Raw genomic sequence first — 22,083 nt, 5'->3', positions numbered from 1 at the left:
CATACAAACCTATAGATAATGTGTTCTTCATTGAATATTTAAATTCGTGGTTCACCTACAGCCACAAAACCCACGAAAATTGGTATCCCAAGAATAATAATGAATCCACAGTATATATAAAGAAGGGTACGAATTTTCTAACAACAGAAAAGTTCATTTTTATCACTATTGAAAGAACTCTAACTGATTGATCTGTTTTATTTTATTTTTTTAGATTTGAAATATGCAAACCGTGCAACAATAATATAAACGAATAAAGACTGTTAACCAAACCATAGTTAATAGGTTATTGAAAGGATAAACAGTGTACAGTTATTAAAAAGGGTTAAAGGATAAAAACTGTATTGTTTTACCATCAGCCCCAAACTGTTACCCTCAGCCTCTGTATTTGGATGAACATTTGTTCTTCAGATGAATCAAAACAGCTGTTGTTTGAGAATTTTTTCAGTCATGTTTTTTTTCATACAAATACGAATAAGGATACAAATACTTTATTAAATCCAATTAAAGGACCCGTTCCAAGCATATACATATTTATATCTAGTATTAATTATACAGTAATTTTTAAGATATATTGCATTGAAAATGAATAAATAACTATCCTCCATACAAGATGGTGTTTAAAAGGAAATAATAGAATATAGAATATAAACCCTTTGTAATACATAAATCTCTACTACTGTATATTTAGACACTGGAATGTAAAATTTTCTCTTATTTCAAAACAAATACTAATAAATCTTGACACTGATATATTAACATGTTCAGACTCATTGGACATCAACCAAATAAACTGTGCGTACTTTGAAATATAAGGGAAGTTTTTACATTGAATGCATGCTTCCTGAAGAATAAAATTCCTTTCCTTTCCATAAATATATACCGGTATATATGTATACCATGTTCTAAGAAGAAACAGCTTATTTGACATGATGTTGAATGCAATGAAATGCAAGCAGCTGTTCAATTGTAAGTGGATAGTACAGCAATCCTAAGACTGTTGCCTTACAAAAGTTTATTTAATCTTCAGGTTCACAAATTTTAGAATAGTGCAAAGGTCCAGAGTATGATATAATGTTATACAATTGAACTAGAAAATTATATATATAGAAAATTAACATAAAGTTGTCATCATATTTTTTTCTTGTAAATTATTTGATAAACTTGATGTATTCAATTGTGAAAAATGTAATTACTTAAAGTTATATTCAATTTTGTAGAGGATGTTCAGGACAGAAGAATTAAAATTGATATGGACAGTTCACAGTTAGAAAAGATTTATGATGACCTTCCGAGAACAAAGGATACATTTAGCATTAGACAATCTCAGCTTGAACTGGAAGAAGAACTTGGTAATGATTATGATATTGTGAAAATCATCAAGAAATAATTTATGAATGAAAGCAAACCATTGACTCTCATAGGTTATTTACATTCAAATAAAACATTAATATGTGCCAATAAAATTGCAGAAGTGTGACTTAACTATGCCGGTTCCTGCATTTATTGCATCAACAATTGTTAAAAGAGACGGGAAAGATACCAAAGGGATATTCAAACTCATAATTCAAAAACAAACTGACAATGTCATGGCAAAAAACAAGAAAACAATAAAAAACAAACAACATTATACAAAACACAACATAGAAACTAAAGACTGAGAAACAAGAACCCCACCAAAAACTGGGGATGATCTCAGGTGCTCCGGAAGGGTAAGCAGGTCCTGCTACACATGTTGTAACCGTTGTGTTGCTCATGTAAGTACAAACCTGATGATAAGTCTAATTCGGTAGGTAATATTCAAGGAAAAATGGACAGAATTGTACTTAGAATTGTTCTTAAGATGGTTGGAACATATCCCTCGTCATCTGTGAAACAGAAATTCCATAACGATCAACCAACTCGTAATGGCATCCATGAAAAGTTTGTAATTGGATCTCTGTATTAATGTATTCATGCATATTCAGGACCTGAATAAATAAAGGTATGTGTAACAAAGGCTACAATTTTAAAAAGAAAGGCACATTAGATTTATATTATGATAAACTCAAGGATATTATAATGAAATGTATTATTCGGAAATGAACTTTACTACTTATATATAGGAAATTCACTGTTTATGAATATTTAAATTTGATTTATTAACAGGATCTGGGCAGTTTGGATCTGTACAGAAGGGATATTGTACATTAAAGAGAGAAGGAAGAATTCCTGTAGCTGTAAAGAAACTGAAAAGTGAAGACAAGTCAGCAGAGGAGGAGGTAATATTCATATCTAAAATACTAATATCAGAGAGAGAATAATTATGATTGATTGATAGATTGTTTGTTGTTGCTGTATGCAACTTTTAGCATTATTGGCTGTATCATGGCGGCAAGTTTTTATTGGTGTAGGAAGCTTAAGTGCCCTGATAGAACCATGACCATTGGCAGCAAAACTGACCATCTTAGTCAATTAAGATTGGAGTCAAACACACCTGCCACATGTGGGGTTCAAACTCACAATCTCAATGTTGATAGGGTAGTGATACAGTAGATGAACCACTTAGACTACTCGGCAACCGAAAACCCAGAGAGAGAGAAATTATGTTACCATTTAGATAGAAATCATAATTCTTGAATCACAGAAACTGTAAAGCATATACTGGAGTCAAATGGTGTAAAATATCATCTTTTTTATGATAAATAGATGATGGGGAGATTTTCAAATTGTGATAGGTCACAATACCGTTACATATGAATGGTTAAAGTATATAAAAAAAATTTTTTTTAGATTGGGACAAATTTTGAAGAACTTATCAAAGTATGATTCTGTTACTAAGTAAAAATTTGAAGTAATAGTCTGTGCATGTACCAGTAACCAGTCAAGCAGGGGTTATTAGCGTACTAATTAATGGAAAGATCTTCCAAATTATAATTGATGTATTTGCATCTCATGACTATTCTTTTTCCCATTTTTGTCTTTTCTTCCATAGTTACATGCTTTTTTCACTTATTAAGAGTGACAGGACACTGTTTGATGAACATGTAGACCTTACAATAATGACTCTATATACCATAGTTGACATTGATATAAAGTAAGGAGATGTGGTATAATTGCCAATGAGACAACTATCCAACAGAGTCCAAATGAAGCAATTTTGAGCTCACTTCTTGGATAAGTGATCAAGGTTAAGTTTTTGAGGTCAAGTCTGTATCTAAGATACTTTAAAGCAGTAGGTCAACTATATTTGTGTATTGAATGATTGTAAGGTTCACATGTCCATCGGGCAGGGTTCATTCAACCTTGACCTCATTTTCATGATTCATTGATCAACTTTAAGTTTTCCTGTTTAGGTCCCTTTCTTAGATACAATCAGCAATAGATAAACTATGTTTGATGTAGGGAATCAATGTAAGTTGTAGATGTCTGTCTGGCAGGGTTCATCTGACCTTGACCTATTTTTCATTGATCATTGATTAATGTAAACTTCATGTAATACCTGTAGTAGAACCTTTATTTTACATACTTTCAACATAAAATTAAATCATGATCAGTAAAGCAGGCGTGAAATTTCAGTGTGTGTGCTTTTATTGAAAATTCTAGTCTGTTATTCAAAGGAAATGCAAAGGATCCACAGTTGATCGATCTACTCTAGGTAACAGGTCTTCTTGCAGACTGAAACCTTGGGAACTAGCACGTTAAAAATCCACCTGAATGTGTCCGTCAAGTAAAAAAAGGGTAAATTAACATGTTCTCGTCCTCAATATGCATTTAATTTGCCGCTGGACATTAAGCAGCCTTTATTCATCATCATTAGCCATCTACTCTTATAATTATTGTTTTTTTTTAACTCCTTAATGAGTGGAAACTTACCTTTTCAGATGTTAAAAGAAGCTGATTTGATGAGAAATTTAACTCATCAAAGAATTGTTCGCATGATAGGTGAGTGAAAAATATAACAAGTCCAGGATTGGAATTAAATATAAAATTTTGGCGCTATGGTATGATTGCCGATGAGACGGCTTTCACCCAGAGACCAAATGATGTAAAGGTTAACAACTATATGTCACCCTAAAACCTTATACAATTAGAAAAACCTTAACCACATAGCAAGCTATAAAAGGCTCAGGCAAGACAAATGTAAAACAATTCAGATGAGGTAACTAACAGCCTGATTTAGTTAGAAAAAAATAAACGAAAAAATAATATGATATACAGCAACAAACAACAACCACTGAATTACAAACTCCTGATTTGGGACAGGCACATACAGAATGTGGAGTGGTTAAAATATATGTACTCGAATGATTTTTTGTTTTTTTTGCAAAATAATCTCAACAAATCAATTTAAGAATGATATACTATTTGAACAAAACTGTTCCCTAAAGTTGCATTAGCTGTAAAATTCATGGTCACTGATTTGACTCAAATTCTCATATTATTTATAACATACTAAAACGTATATCCAAATTACAAAAAATCTAAAATAAACAATTAACAATGCATGGACTCGATATTATGTATCAGCATTTTGTGTGTATTTCAGTATTGACGCCATGTGTTTAACTAATTAACCATCGATATGGCCTCTGAAGACTGCCGAAAGTCATATAACCCGATATAAACATGAATATAAATATAAATAGATATCAAGCACGTGCAATTGGGATTTTTCTAGGTCTGTTTGATTTCATGTTATAGATTTGAAAAATATGTTAATCATCGTTTTTACCTGTGTAAGAATAATTTTTTGTGGAACTAATCAGTCAACGAAATGGTTCACCCTTGTTTCACTTTCAATGTTGACATTCCTTTCCTTTTAATAGGTGAACATGCCTAGAAATGCATAATTCATCACCAGAAAAGGGGTTAAATTGAAGGTCACATGAATACGAATTCAATGGAGATTGAATTATCGACTTGCAGCTTACCTGTATTCTAGCTTATTTTAACAAATTTGGGCCAAACTGACAGCTTATAATGAAATATTAATAATTGATTTATTAGATGTATTTAATATTTTTATTTCTGCAACCATTGAAATTAATTAATTGGTTGCATCTGTTAAATGATGTCTTTTTTGTGGAGCCTTCGACTTTTGTCGAAAAAGCGAGACATAGCGATCCTACATTCCGTCGGCGTAGTTGGCGGCGTCCACAAATATTCACTCTGTGGTTAAAGTTTTTGAAATTTTAAACTATCCTGGATTTCTACCAAACTTGGACCGAAGCTTGTTTATGATCATAAGATAGTATCCAGAAGTAAATTTTGTAAAAAAAAAATTCCTGTTTTTCCGTATTTTACTTATAAATGGACTTAGTTTTTCTGCCATAAATATTACATTCACTCTGTGGTTAAAGTTTTTAAAATTTTAATAACTTTCTCAAACTATCCTGAATTTCTACCAAATTTGGACAGAAGCTTGTTTATGATCATAAGATAGTATCCAGAAGTAAATTTAAAAAAAAAAATTCCTGTTTTCCCATATTTTACTTATAAATGGACTTAGTTTTTCTGCCAGGAAACATTACATTCACTCTGTGGTTAAAGTTTTTAAAATTTTAATAACTTTCTTGAACTATCCTGGATTTGTACCAAACATGGACAGAAGTTTGTTTATGATCAGAAGCTAGTATCTAGAAGGAAATTTTTATTAAAATTTTGTACTTGTTTATCCATATTTTACTTATAAATGGACTTAGTTTTTTTCCAGTTAACATTACCTACAGTCTGCAGTTAAATTTTTTAAAACATTTATTAGATTCATAAACTATCCTGGATTTTTACCAAACTTGGACAGAAGCTTCTTACAATAAAAAAATTGTATCGAGAGGAATTTTTTTATTAAATTTTTTCCTCTTCTCATTTTTGTTGAGCCTGCGATTAACAGCAAAAGTAGGTGAGACACTGGGTTCCGCAGAACCCTTAAGAATTTTTATTATTTATAGCAGATTTATAAATCTTGTATTAAAATAAGATTATTGATTATTTTAGGTCTATGTAGAGCAGATTGTATAATGTTAGTGTTAGAATTATGTCCCTGTGGACCTTTAAATGCGTTTTTAGCTAAGCACAAGTAAGTAGAATCAGAAAATGTTTTATGTATCCATAGAAAATATATACTCTAAATTAAGAAAATCCAACAGGTGAAAAAAGAGATAGTCTACTTGTTTATTCTATTGTTATTCAAGGAATTTAAGGTTAAATAAGCAGCTAATTTAAATATACTGTGGATTCATTTATTTTCATGGGTACCAATTTTGTGGATTGAAGAAAAGTTGTGTTTTCGTGGATATTTGATTTCATGGTTTTGGTCAAATCTGCATACAAGCCTATAGAATATGTGCAATTCGTTGAAAATTCAAATACCTCGTTTATTTTTACCCACAAAATCCACGAACAATTGTTATCTCACAAATGAATCCACAGTATTTTAGAAAAAAATCAAAATTATTGTGTTTCATTTTCAAACAAATAAATTTGAAAATATACATTTTAGAAATATTTGAGCTATTGTTCCAGTTCTTTCCTAAGGTGCCGGCCTCTAAAACAGGAAGTAGCCAGATTAGCTACTCAATATATACACACTGAAATATAGTTCCCAATAATTCTCATGTCTGTGTACATATGCACAAATGAACTGCGAAATATTTGGGTTATAACTTTAGAGCAGTTCATTCAAGTATGTATGTCATTAGTTTTGTCAATTTGCTAGATAATTTGGTCAAGAATTGATCAAGAGATAAGGTAGAGCCAATTTTGGAATGTCCCATCCTCTTAACTGCCAATCATATTGATCAAATAACCTAGTGTTAGTCTTACATAATTAAGCAGACGCTTTAGAACACAGCTGAATAATCAATGCAATATACAATTCTTGGCCTCAATATGATGTCAGTGGTTTGTATAGTATGGAAGAAATCAAATATCTTCAATGACATGAAGGAAATGCACATCGTTTTGACCTTTGAAAATCATCAATCATCTAACAAATAGCCAATGGAAATGTTCCAACATTGTTTCATAAGCCAATCAAAATAATGCATTTTAATAATTTATTATTTTGGGAGCTTGTATCACTTTAATATTGCTAATATAGTATACTTCATTTGATTTATTGAAATAAAACACATTGAATAAATGAGATATTTGTAACACTTGTAGAAAGACAGAAATCATCAAAAATAAAACATTTGTTGTGTATATTGTGTATTTCTTACAGGTGTATTATTTTATGGTATGTTCTTAATAAATTGATTATCTTTACAGAGAACTAAAACAGTCCACAGTTGTCCAGTTAATGTGGCAGGTAGCACAAGGCATGTCTTATCTTCATTCTAGAAATTATGTACATAGAGATTTAGCTGCAAGAAATGTATTATTGGTGTCCGAAAATTCTGCTAAAATAAGTGACTTTGGTATGTCTAAAGCACTCAACATCGGAAATGATTATTACAAGGTAAGTATGAAATGATAATGGAGGGGAGTGTTTATTGATATAAAACTAAGAAGTTGTGATTTCAAATGAGAAAACTATCTACCACAGACCAAATGACATACTTGTTAGCAACCTTACGGCCTTCAACAATGAGAAAAACCCATACCATGTAGAAAGCTGTAAAAGCCCTCTACAGGAAAATGGACAGCCTGATTTATGTACAAAAACAAAAAACTAATATGTCTGACAGCAACCAAGGACAATCATTGAATTACAGCCTCCTGATATTAGACAGGCACATAAGGAATTAGGCAGGGTTAAACATGTTTGGGAGCCCATCCCCTCCCCTAACCTGGGACAGTGGTATAACAGCACAACTTAAGAAACAAACTATAGACATCAGTTGAAGACAGCTTGACTCATCAGATTGACATAAAGCATAAACACCAACTAACAAAGAGACTAAAAACACAAAGTAACAACCTAGAAGTACTCACAGTTACTGAAAGCTAGTTCAAGGTCAATTACTAATAAATAAATTATGATTCCCAGACTAAAATATCAATTAGTACACATTAAATGACTTCACTTTTTCTAGACAAATTATAAAATCTTGAAAAAACAAAAGCTAGAATCAGGCACATACAATTTACAAGGTGTTGATCATGACCCTTCCAGAATTTCAACTAATAAGGTATAAAAACTGCATATGAAGCAAGTATTGTTTATATTTAATGACAAGTTGGTGTCTCTTTCATTTACCCCATATCTACTCTTTAAAAAATAGTATTGATAATTCTCTTTGAGTTTCTGTCTCATATGCATAAACCAAAACTTCAATTCTTAATAAACACATGTCTGCAGTTAGTAATAAACTAAGTAAGACGAGAAGTGTACTGATATATATGTATACAAAAGTTAAGTACTAAACTATTATTTATTCAAAGAATATAAACATGTTAATTTATTTACAACATGGCAACTAGGGACTTATACTGCACAGAAAAAAACAATAATGTATAATGTTCTGTCTCCACATGCAAAGGGAGACAACTCTAGCTAAATTTTCAAACTTGGGATTGAAATAAATTTTTATCGAGAGTGACTAAAAACTTTGTATCAAAATACCCAAATACAGATACTTGCAGCTGTAGCCCCAAAACAAAAGAAAGAAATATCTCTAAACCTTTTATATAGCACTGGTCAAAGCTAATAACATCTCAGCATTAGGTCAAGTTCATTAATGAAGGAGCTTCAATGAATATATGTTTATTGTCTCATTGAATATAATCAAGTTGGATATTTTTAATTGACATTTTAAGTATCTGAATAGAAGTAGTCTTCTTCTTATATACCAAGTGACCAACTAGCATAAAACTCGGGTCTATTGGAACATAAATGCCTACCATTAAAAGTAGGTTACCCTGACAGTTATTTCATGTTTTACTGATTTAAAAATTAAAAGATGTTTTTTTTGTCCCTTATAGTTTTATAGTTTTAACTTATTATACCCTTTAAAATGAAGCCCTTTTACCATGCAGCTAAATTTTATTTTTTTGAAGGGAAAATTGTTAAAATGAGGTTAAGGTCTTTTATGTAGATTTATAATTTTATTACTGAAAAATGTAAACAAAGATGGATAGTTGTCTGTTATTTCTTTAAAGTTGAAATGTCATGTCTTTTTATCTACCAATTAATTTTTAAATGATATATCTTAAACAGGCCCAAGAAGCTGGTAAATGGCCATTAAAGTGGTATGCTCCTGAATGTGTATATTATTGGAAGTTTGATGCAAAATCTGATGTATGGAGTTATGGTGTTACACTGTGGGAGGCAGCTTCGTATGGTGAAAAACCTTACAGGGTAGGTGGTAATGTTATGATAAAATCTAGCATTGGTTTAATAATACTACCTGAGTTGCAACAAAGTCAAACTAGGCTTATAATATGATGAATGCTATCCAGCTGTCTGGCAGTCTTGACTTCAACATCTCTGTTTCAAAACATAATCTTATGAGTCATAAATTTTAGAATGTCTTTACTAGACTTTGTTAGATAATGCACCAATGGAAGAGGAAGACCCCCTGTTGATTTTGGGATCAATATGTCAAAGGTTAAAGTTACAGCAGCTGTTGATAAACTGAAATTTGTCCAGCTTTTACCAAACTTGTTACCATAGTACCTCATTGGGGAAGGTCAAAATCCAAAGTCACAGACACTATCTATATACTGAAATTTTGGCTTTCAACTGTTATCTTTTGAACCATATGTCTAACTTTTACTGCAATGCTTTTGATAATGATTTTGTAGTCCCCAGTTGGGCATACTTGATTCTTGAAGAAAAATGGGCAGCCGGTTATCTGACTTGCCAAAAATGATATCGTGCAAAACCAGCTAAAATATAATTTTATACTGATTACAGAACAGAAGAAAAAAATCTGTTGCATGAAGGTTGATTTTTTGTATGTTTTTAATGATGAACAATTCTTATTAAATAATTCAGCTACAATTTTTTTTTTTCAATAAGAGTTGAAAATATATGGAGTAAATATAGATCCATAACGTTACTTTGAACTTCAGTAAATCAGGAAAAAAATATTTGTTATCTGTTTTCACAATTTAAGAGTTCGGGTATATTTTAGTAAAGCTGTCAAAAATGACATAAATAAAATCAGAGCATATATGTTTCACAGAAAGAAAATTGAGTAAATTGAACAATTACTTCAACTTCGATACCAAAAAATTGTCTTTTGATGAAACTCTGATGCTTAACAGAGAACTTTAAAACTTACACTTTTTAAATAAAACCATCATGAACTGTAAAGGTGATTTTTCTGACACTCTGAAGGAAAGGGATAATCACTGGCTTGGGTGCGAATACTTCTTTTTGTAGTGTGAAACAATTAAAACATTTTTTAAAATTTTGATGCTTTTGATTTTCACAGAAAATGAAAGGAAATGAGATATTAAAGTTTTTAGTAGAAGACGAGAAGAGGTTACAGAAACCAGAATTTTGTGATGAACAAGTTTATGAAATTATGTTGGAATGCTGGCAATATGAGTAAGTAACTTCCAGTATAATTCCCAAGTATTTTTATGATAAAGGAGGAGGTACAATGAAAGCTATTATTTGGCGACAGAAATAGCAAAAACAGTAATCTTCTTCAATACTGTTGATAAATTTATAGTATGAAATAGTTCATGTACTCTAAATTTAGTGAGATTTGGGATGTCATATGCATATTATTGTAGAAACGTTTTAGTAAAAAAAGTCATGTTAGATATTATTTGGGAACAAATTTAATACCAGCCTTAACCAAAACAGAAATTTGACTAGCATAAACTTCTTAGTATAAGACATATATTACCAAATACCCTTTTTTGTAAGGCTGTTGCTCATATCTGAATTTTCTCTGGAGATTTCCAGATGAGGCAAATCTTGTTGTTTTTGTTTAAATTCAAAACCTTTAAAGGCCTGAAAAATAATGTAAGGCAATAATGTTTGTAATAAGATCAGTTTCGCATTTACCAGAAGTAATAAGTGACCCCTATTTAATCTATAGAAAAGTTGTATGGTGAACATGTCTACCTTCTAGGAGTCATTGACCTTGAACTCTATATATGTGTAAATCTGTAGCCAGTGACTTTAGTTGCATATACCCCACATTTCCCTTTTTTTTATATACAGTATACCATATATCAGGTTATCTGAGTCCAGTTTTGTTCACAGTTTAGGCCTTAGAATGGTCAATTAGACTATGGCTATGCTCATCATTCACATTTCACAGCCTTGTATAGTGCATTTATTGGACATTGAAATGTAGTGTAGTGTTAATTTTTTGCAAAAATGCCAACTTCTAACATAGCCAAAATTAGACATACAGGAAATTTTGATATACAGTATATCAGTTAATTTTGTTAAGTCATTGAAATAAGTCTTCACTTTGTTTGTGGCCTTGCTAGCACCTTCATTTTTATGCCTCCGTCATAGTGGAGGGGCATAAGTGTTACCCTTGTCCGTCCTGTCCATCCCGTCTGTCTGTCTTTCCCGTCCATACGTCCCCAAAATTGGTTTAAATTCTCTAACTTTAGTTTGCCTCAACCAAATGTTATTAAACTTATACACTATGCTTATTACAAAACGCAGATCAAGTTTGAAATTGGGTGGCGTCACTTTTACCGTTCTTGAGTTATGCCCCTTTATAAATGGAAAAATTGCTAAATCTGTCATTTCCGTTCTCTAACCTTAGTTTGCCTCTACCAAATGTTATAAAACTTTAGGGGAAGTTGACTCATGCATATTTACAAGAGGGGGCATCTGTGGCCCATAGACACATTCTCCATTTATTATTCCCCCGCCGTAGCGGAGGGGGCATTTAGTTTTACCCTTATCCGTCTGTACATCCGTCCGTACGTCCCAAAGTTGGTTTCCCGTTCTCTTACTTTAGTTTGCCTCAACCAAATGTTATGAAACTTATACACAATGCTTATTACCACTAAATACAGATCAAGTGTGAATTTTGGTTATCGTCACTTTTACCTTTCTAGAGTTATGCCCCTTTACAAATGGAATAATTGCTGAATTTTTCGTTTCTGTTCTCTAACTTAAGTTTGCCTCAACCAAATGTTATGAAACTTATACACAATGCTTATTACCACTAAATACAGATCAAGTGTGAATTTTGGTTATCGTCACTTTTACCTTTCTAGAGTTATGCCCCTTTACAAATGGAATAATTGCTGAATTTTTCATTTTTTTTTCTAAATATCAAGTATTTTTAAAATTGGAGTTATCTTTCTTTGTCCATGATTATAGTTGAATCAACTACAATCAATGCTTTATACAATGCAATGTTTAATTTTACCTTCCACTGATAAATTAAAGCAATTTTTACCCTTCATTTCTAAAAATATTTTAAAGTCTTCTTTGAAAATTGGAGTTATCTTTCTTTGTGCATAATGGTAGTTGAATCAACTACAACCAATGCTTTATACAATGCAATATTCAATTTTACTTCCTACTGATAAATTAAAGCAATCTTTACCATTCAGTGCTTACAAGCACTTTGATTACTGTTCTAGAGTTATGCTCATTTACAAATGAAAAAAATGCTGAATTTTTCGTTTCCGTTCTCTAACTTGAGTTTGTCTTAAATTAATGTAATGAAATGTATATATAATGCTTTTTACCACAAAACTTATTTTTTTCTGATCCTCTTCAAAATTGTGTAAAGGTCAATATCATCAATGAGTCGATAAAAAAAAAAAAATGAAATGGAAATCTTTTTTTTTTTGGAAGGGTATATGTAAAAATATCTCATATTGAGTAATGTCACAGGGAAAGCACCTTCATTTTTAGTGGAATCATTGTCAAAATTTAAAGAAGGTTTCAACCCATCATAATCATGGACGAGTTTGATAATCAGAATGTATATGAAAAATTCCCATAGTAATTATTGTCACTGCAAGAATAGGGTCTTTATTTTTTGTTAGATTCTTGTCAAATTTAAATGAACATTTTCTCTAGTTAAAACCAGAAAACTGAAATGTGGAACCAATTTTTGGGAGGGGGCTCTAAAAATATCCTATATCATTTATATGGGGCTTTGGGTATTTAAGCTTGCTTAATGAAGTTTCTTTTATTGTTTTATTCCTTACCTTGAGGTTAAATGTTGAAGAAGAAAGAAACAAGGTTTAAGAGGTAGACGATTTTTAAAAAAAGCATTTCATTAAACTGCACACTTAAATGTTAAGCTTCTAATTTTTTGTTTAACTGCTTTCTCTAATTTTCATGCTTTTTTCACATTTCTCTATCAGTGTGAGAAAAGTATTTCTCATCTCTAGAGACAACTTTGTTCTCAGCAAATGATTGGTCAAAATTTAATAATGACGTCAAATTTTCTCTTGGTTTCTTCTGAATTTCCTATTGTGACGTCATGAAAAAAGGCAACCATGCCTTATGACGTTGCATATAAAGAACACAACTTTCTGCAAAACTTTCAAAAGGAAGAATAAACTTTGTTCAGATATTGTCTAAAAATCATTAGAGAAACAGATTCCACCACTATAACTCGTGTATTACGACATTTCTCCACTAATTATTTAAAAAGCTAGGCAATATTAAAATTTAACTGTCGTGAGTGGAGAAATATCGTAACACACTTGATGCAGTGGTGGAATCTATATATATCTTAATATAGTTCAAACATATTTTATTGTTCAAAGTGATAAATGACTCAGACACAAGTTTTACAGCTTATTAACATCTTCTCCAATTGTCCAATCTATTAATTTCTTCACAAGCTGAATTTTAAATGTATTCTTAATGTGTTTTTAGTAAAAAAGATCGGCCCACGTTTGAAGAAATTGACCAGAAGATGAAATATCAACAACAGAGACTGCTGAGTTTAAGAAAGTGATTTTTTTTAGAAATCAATTGAATAAGATCCTACCAGTATTGTTCCAATAATGTTAATGTTTAAAACTTTACATGGTAATTAGTTGTTTATCTTTGTTATTGCAAATAGAAAATATTTGTAAGTGATTTGTAAAAATTTGCCAGAACTATATGCCTTAATGACAATGACTACAAATTTTGTTATTTATGATATTGGGGTTATTAGTAAATGAGGGATGATTTATGTTGACATCCATGTAAAATCTGAAAGGATATATATGTTTGTATAAAACACTCATCTGTACAAAATATATAAAAAAATGTCAGTTTACGTTTTGAATTCAGCATAAAATTAGTTAATTGTCTCAGCACTGTAAGATTGAGGGAGGAAGGGGGGGGGGACACTTTAAATTGCTGTGATTGCACCAATTATTTTATAAAATCAAATTAAAGCAGAAGTAATCGTTTCCTGAATTTTCAGACCTTATCTCTCTTCAAGACTTCAATCAGATATATATGTCTTATCATCAGTTTTTTTGTTGTTGGGATTTATGTTTTATTTTTAGGTTAGATGAATTTGGAGAAATGAAAAGATCACATAGTTTAAATTTGTGTGCTATTATTTTAAATGTTATAAGTGTAAGCATCAAAATTACCAGCATGTCAAGATCTATCTACTTGACATCCTGTTATGTAGTTATTGCTTCTGAAATGTTAATTTTACATTTTATTTTTGCAGTTTTGGCTGTTATCTAAAATAAACTGTAGGAGCTAGGATAAAAAAAATGTTGTGTATGTTATAATGTCATAACGTAAATGGCAGATAGTGGTTACATTTTATAAAAACAGATATTTAAACTGTTTGATTACGACACTTACGTTTTTTTTTTTTTTTTTTGTAATAATACTTTTTCTTTATATATCTTTTTGTGTCCTTATTCCTGGTGCTACGAAAGCAGTCATATCATGCCATTTTCATATTCCATTTACATGCTGGCTTGTGGATATTATATTTCATTCTACAAATCTTTTTTTCATGGTGCATAATAATATATGAATGGTTCATATGTTTAAAGTGTTATGTGAAGGAAACACATTCTTTCCCCAGAATCAGTTGGTGTTTACATTCCATTTAAATTTTTGCAAAATGAACTGCCCCATTGAATAAATACAATAGTTATTGTTCTCTGTGGAGTTCATTAAATGGGAGCTTCAAATTTCTCCGTGAAAAACCAATCATTCATTGATAAATTCAGCAGTAAAACAAATAAACTTCTAATAATGAAAATACATGTAATAATATTTATCCAATGGGACAGTTCAATTTGCAAAAATTAAAGTTGCCAAGTAAACACCAACTGATTCTGGGAAAAAGTTTCATTTCCTTCACAATAAGTCAAAAGAACTTTTTGTATGATACAAACTGTAACTGAGAATTTTGTATGATAGTATGATTTTTGTAATGAATTAAACTTTGTTTTAATTTTTGTAAAATTAGTTTTAAACAACTTTTTTTGTGCATTAAACCTCTCTTTTCTCTCATTACATGACCTTCTATTATAGTTATTCATAAGTTGTATTATATCAGTTGAAATGTTCATGATCAACTGTTGAGAAAAGCAATGGAGAATATTAGTTGTTAAAAAAAGTCACAATAGGATAAAAAAGAATTATATAGATTTGATTTGTTACCATAAAAGGATTCATATTGTTTTTTAAACATGTGATGCAGCTTATTTTAATCATTTCTGGATACTGGCTTGATTGAGAATTTTGTCAGCATTTACCAGTGTGTTTACTATTCAAGAAATAACATTTGCTTGTAAATTTGTTGGTGTGTACAAAACTTTTTACAAACAAAATTTGATACCTGTACTATTTATTCCAATAATTGTGATATGAATAAACATTCCACATACTTTTAATATATTAAATTAACATGAAAAAACGTACGCAAATCATGCTTGAATTTGTATTTGAAATCTCAAGCATATAGTAAGTTTTGTAATAGATTGTTTCCCCCATTTTCAATGAATCAAGAAAATAATGTGTGAAAGTAAACTAGCATATTGCTATTACTTCCATGCATGATTCAGTTTTTTCTGTTAATAATTTGTAAGTAGGAGGTAATGATTAGAAGTATATTCGTGATAATTAGAATATTTTTATTGTTGTAATGTAAATGTAATTTCCATTATGATTAATTTCTTTATCATGATACTGCCATTATTTTGTTAAATGAATGGCATTACATAAAGTTTAAATAAAATACAGTCTAAAAGAGCAGTTTAAAATTGGCCAAAATCAGACATGGTAAAAATACAAATTTAATATATTATCTTTTACTCTATTGTTACTAGTATTTTTACTTGTCCCACCTAAATATTTATGAACAATTTACTTATTTATATTTTGTAATCAGTTTTTATCTGTAAATAATTGTGTGTGTATATCTTGAAAAATGCTATACGAACACATGTTGGGAGTTCTAATCATTACTAATACAGTTCTCAGTGAGAATAAAGTTTTCATTTGTACATAGAATATTACACTAACTCTTAATTTATAAAAAAAAATTGCTTGTAAACATTATATCTAAAACCAGATTTCTGAAGATAACATTTACTTTAATTACTATATTTCTTCGATTACTTTTTACATGTATATCTGTAACCTAATGAGAGTATATAGTAATTTATTTGGACATCAAATTTGTACACAGGATGCATTAAAGATGAATATTGTTATTGATAGATTTCGATTGACACAATTTGAGCAAGAGTTACTTTCCTTTTATCGCCATATTGGAGGTCTTAAGTGCGCACATTTCTTCATAAATCAGCCAAATTCAACTTGAAATATTGACCACTAGACTTGAACTTTTTCTGAACAATTTCTTTTAGACTTGCTTGTTTCATCACTAAGATCTAGTAAGGATCGCTTATCAGACTTGTTTGTAAAGCATGTTTCTATTTGGTTAGTCAAATAAGAAATCAACAATTTATCCCTCCAAAATGGCGGCCAACTGAAATAACTCAAACTCAAATAACATCATTCGAAACCTATCTATAGGGAAGACAGGAAATATTACTTCCAAGTCTGTCTTGTTAATCTGCAGGAGTATTAGTAATTTCATAGTTCATACACAAAACCCTGTGTTGTTAAATAGCTAGTGTTTTTGACAATAGAGCAATACATTTTTATATGTATTTACAAATGACCAACCACAAATTATTTTTGTTATGTTTTTCAGAGTTTTGATGTTACTGTGTATTTTTCTCATAATAAATGAATTTCTAACTACTTCTGTATTAATTCTTTAAACTCATTAGAGGGAAGACATATGAATATTTTGTTCGCATAGCCTTTTTTTGTGAAATTGAGCTATTGTCATTGCTTAGGCCATTTAACTGAGCATATTTTTTAATTCTAGTAAAACCACCCACATAACTGTTCTGGAATGACAAACCAGAAAATTTTCACCAATCCGAGCAACAGTGTCAAGTTTGTAGTAATTTGATCTAAGCATAGCTAGTGCATGACATTTAAAAAATGCCTTTTATTGATCTGACAGTCCATAAGTCCCATAACTCTAGAATGACATATCCATTTTTTTAAAAATCAAACTGAGTGTTCTCTCCCCAATTCCAACCATTATGTTAAGTTTCCAGTTAATCAACCAAAACAACTCAAGTTACGGTACAATATGTAAAACAATTACTTAAATCTGAAAATTAAGGTCTAATAACTCTGGAAAGACTAAACTGGAAAATAACAAGAGTGCACATGCTGAAATGTCTCTCCTGCTTTACTGACCATTCATTTTATGTTCAAAGTCTTAAAGGTAATAGTTTATTTAAAGTTTCACATAAACTGAACATTTTTAAAGATCCATGAAAATGAGGTCGAGGTCAGACCTGTCAGACAGACATGTACACCTTACAATTATTCCATACAGCAAATATAGTTGACCTATTGCCAATGGTAATTGAAAAACAGACAAAACACAAAAACTTAACATTGACCTATGAACCATGAAAATGACATCAAGGTCAGATGATACCGGCTAGACGAACATGTACACCTTAGAATCATTCTATACACCAAATATAGTTCTTATTGCTTATATCACTTGAACAACAGACCAAAACACACTCCAATGAACCATGGAAATGAGGTCACGGTCAGATGAAACCTGCCAGACTGACATGCACCCCTAGCTATAAAACCAGATTTAATCCACCATTTTCTACATAAGGAAATGCCTGTATCAAGTCAGCATTATGATAGTCATAATAAGTGAGAAATTCACATGACAAAAAAAACTTATTTTTCAACCAGTTGATGAACCATGAAAATGAGGTCAAGGACAATGGACGTATGAAAGATTGAAACTTCGTAACATAAGGTATCTGTATCAAAGGTATTAAGCATCCAGGTCTTCTACCCTCTGAAATATAAAGCTTTATACAAATAGTTTGTACCGCCGCTGCCGGATAGTAATTCCTATGTCTCGCATACTACGGTGAGACAAAATAAGTTTATCAATCTCAATTTTGAGGAAATCAATCCAGGCATACTGGAGTTAGGGAACATATGTAAATAAACTGTTATCACAGAGATGTCTTGCCTTTTTGTAATTTTGATAATGCAAATGTTGAAATTAAAATAGCAATACTTTAACATGTAAGTTATGCAAATATTCAAAGTCAATGAACCATGACTGAAGGTACATGGCTAAACAATCTCCATGGAAATGAAATGTGCCAATGCTAATACAACTGCATACCAAATACCATTGACTTATCATAAGTCATTCCCTTTAAACAAACCTAAACATAAACATTAACTTGTAAACTATGTAAAAGTTTCAAAGTCAATGAACCATGATGAGGGGGTGGGGCTATATAATCTCAATGGAAACGAGACTTGCAAATGCCAATAAATTTGCATACCAAATATCATTGACTTAACATTAGCAGTTCATCTTAAACTGATCTAATCACAAACTAATACATGTATATGTAAACTCAGCAAAAGTTTCAAAGTCAATAGACCATTACTGAGGGGGCTGGGCCAAATATTCCCCATGGAAATGAGATGTGCTAATGCTTATACAACTGCATACCAATTAACATTGGCCTACCACTAATGGTTCCCCTTGAACTGACCTAATCAAAAACTAATACATGTAAACTAAGCAAAAGTTTCAAAGTCAATAGACCATGACTGAGGGGGCCGAACCAAATAATCTCCATGGAAATGAGATATGCCATTGCTTATACAACTGCATACCAAATATCATTGACCTACCACTAGTAGTTCCCCATAAACTGACCTAATCACAAACTAATACATGAAAACTAAGCAAAAGTTTCAAAGTCAATAAACCATAACTGAGGGGCGGGGCCAAATAATCTCCATGAAAATGAGATGTGCCAATGCTAATACAACTGCATACCAAATATCATTGACCTACCACTATGGGTTCACCATAAACTAATACATTGTTGACGCCGCCGCTGCTGTCGTCGTCATCGACGCTGGAAACAGCATACCTATGTCTCGCTTTTTGACTTCGTCAAGGCGAGACAAAAATTGCCTTGATTCAAAGGGTAACAGTCCTATAACTCTGGAATGACAAAGCCAAACATTTCCAATATTGAAAGGGAGCTTTCTTCCGTCAATCCTATGACATGAGATTTGGTTAAAGCAAATTTGAGTTATCGTATGAAGTGTTGATGGATGGATGGACAGACGGACATTGGAATACCATTATATATGCGGTCTTGTTTGGGTGTATAAAAATGTGAGTACATACAATGTTAAAGGTGCATATGCAGTTTCCCTAAATATGGTAATACCACCATTGTTTTCCTCTATTAGTCTTTGTTGTTCCCTGCGCGATGCATTGCGGGGAACATAGAAAGGCTTCCATCCGTCTGGTCTTGTTAGCGCTTTCACATGTACAATTCTTGCCAAATTTTTATAAAACTTATATCATAGGTTTATAGCAGCAATATCTCAGACAAGTTCGAAAATCAGTGCTGATCAATTATTTTTAAAAGAGTTATGCCCCTTTGGAATATTAATTATATGGAAAATTGCCTTGTTAGCGCTCTCATGTGTACAATTCTAGCCAGATTTTTCTGAAACTCATTTCATAGTTTTATATCAGCAATATCTTAGAAATGTTGGAAAATCACTGCCGATTAATTATTTTTAAAAGAGTTGTACCCCTTTGAAATATTAATTGTATGAAAAATTGCATTGTAAGTGCTATCATGTGTACAATTCTTGCCAGATTTTTATATGAACTTATATCATGCCCTTGGAAATATTACTTATATTGGAAATTGCATTGTATTTGCTCTCAAGCCTTCATTTCTCTAAGATATTTATAAAAAGTTATAAAGAACAAACAAACAAAAATTTTTTTTTATTGCCCTTGGATAGATAAAATATGTGCAATGCGGGGGACATTGGAACTCTGGTCTTTTATTAAATTGGCATTTTTTTAAAAATTGTGCAGAATTTACCTTTGTTTTAAATAAAGAGATACTTGGCATGAAAAAAAATTCTCCTGCTCATTACTTTAGTAAAAATTTCACACAATGTTTCATTGCATCTAAGAAAGTAAACCTTAGAAGTAAACAAGGCAATTTCTCAACTTTCTTTTTGGTGTTTACAAGCATTAGTAACTACTTCATAGCATGTTTCAAAAAATACTTTATAAGAACCCCAAACAAACAAAAAAGGATGATACCTGAAAACACCCAAGATATATGTTTATGACTCAGAAATTTTTTTTCAAATTCAAGGGGATTATTTTGTTTGTCTATTTCAACATGAAACCTGATGTGACATACTTTGTATTGGTGGTATTACATCTTTTGTGATGAAGTCAGTTCCTTAGTAACTTTGAATGGTACAACAACAATATAAGGCATAAGGTTATTCATATGAAGTATATGGCTTCTGTTCAAGAATAGTAAAATTCTTATAAAGGTTTGTCAAAGTCATTTAAAATATCTCAAAAAAATTTAACCAGTATATATATATATATATATAGATTATCCGACAACACCTAAGACAAAGACAGAATGTAGGATTGCTATGCCTCCCCTTTGCAACTTTCATCATAAGCAAGACAAAAATTGCATCTGGTGGTAACATTTTTAATCCAAACATGAAATGAGGATCATTTGTGGAAAACCTTCCAAACACCAGTCCTGTAAAAGTTTGAAATATTGTTTTAGAAAAGGCAACAATGTGAAAGTTTACAGACACAAAAAAATGAACACTAACTAATGACAACAATGAACTTCAAGCAATGGGAAATGCTGATATGGCCCAGGTGAGGTAATAAAAAGATACATGTCAATGAAATAGCAACACAACAACATCACATTAGTTTGTCAGTATTAAAAAAAACAATATTCTGTTTGACCATACTTTTTTTAACTTTGTTTAAATATTTTGTATTGAAATTCATATTTAAAATTAAATAAAATAATTGAGCAGCTGTAAGTGAAGAAAAAATCTTTTGAGCAGGTCAGTATTTTTAAGCAAATGAGGATTATTTGTATCTATTTGTAGTCTTGACTATGGTTTATAGTGTGTTCTGCAGGAAGATGCAAGATCTGTAAGATGATGGTTTGTATAAATTTGTCTGGAAATGTCAATAAACAACAGTTAAGCCTAATTGATAATAGTTTTGGCAAAGATTATCCTAAGATGTTCCTGTTTGATATAAATGCAAATGGAATATTTCTGAAGATCATTTTTTATACTATATAGGAAAAATGCATATCAAAAGCTGTTCTTTCAAACCATGAATCAACCTTGTGATTCACAAACCTAATGATGTTTTGGGAATGATTTGTTATTTAATAGCTAGTAAACTTTGGACAGCAGCAGATTCCATTCAGAAACTATTTCCCTTCTATTCATCATGTAGGTGTGTGACTGTAAACAGGCACAAGGAAAGCATGTAGCTTGGTTTGCATTGTGATCAGTATGTCCCCAAAAACTGTATTTTATTTACTACTTATCTTGACTCTTATACTTTGAAAACTAGGTCAAGGTCAAATAGCATATTAAGTCTACTATTAGAATAAATTTAACAGACATTACCAAACATATAAGATCAACACAAAATATACATTGGTTCATCAGAAATATAATAAACTCTTAATTCATCTTTATAAGCATTTAATAAAAACAAATACATTTGATACATCATTCAGCACTTTCAGTTTTATAAA

At 31.0% G+C, this 22,083-nt stretch overlaps 1 protein-coding gene across 2 annotated transcripts in view; it reads left to right on the top strand.

Annotated features, from left to right (window-relative positions):
- The window catches only part of LOC127728654 (tyrosine-protein kinase SYK-like), a 44,712-nt gene extending 27,593 nt beyond the window's left edge, over positions 1–17,119 (top strand). For both annotated transcript variants that reach the window (XM_052236267.1, XM_052236258.1), the window contains 8 exons: positions 1,221–1,352; positions 2,149–2,261; positions 3,864–3,924; positions 5,977–6,058; positions 7,252–7,441; positions 9,143–9,283; positions 10,365–10,480; positions 13,757–17,119. In XM_052236267.1, the coding sequence (XP_052092227.1) occupies positions 1,221–1,352; positions 2,149–2,261; positions 3,864–3,924; positions 5,977–6,058; positions 7,252–7,441; positions 9,143–9,283; positions 10,365–10,480; positions 13,757–13,838 (917 nt within the window). In that variant the 3' untranslated portion in view covers positions 13,839–17,119. The remainder of the gene's footprint in view (positions 1–1,220; positions 1,353–2,148; positions 2,262–3,863; positions 3,925–5,976; positions 6,059–7,251; positions 7,442–9,142; positions 9,284–10,364; positions 10,481–13,756) is intronic.
- The last annotated feature ends 4,964 nt before the right edge of the window (positions 17,120–22,083 follow it).

The sequence above is a fragment of the Mytilus californianus genome, unplaced genomic scaffold (assembly GCF_021869535.1).
Source record: "Mytilus californianus isolate M0D057914Y unplaced genomic scaffold, xbMytCali1.0.p SCAF_1, whole genome shotgun sequence".
Lineage (NCBI taxonomy): Eukaryota > Metazoa > Mollusca > Bivalvia > Mytilida > Mytilidae > Mytilus > Mytilus californianus.
Note: the sequence above shows the minus strand (reverse complement) of the source record. Positions and strands in the feature narration are given on the sequence as shown.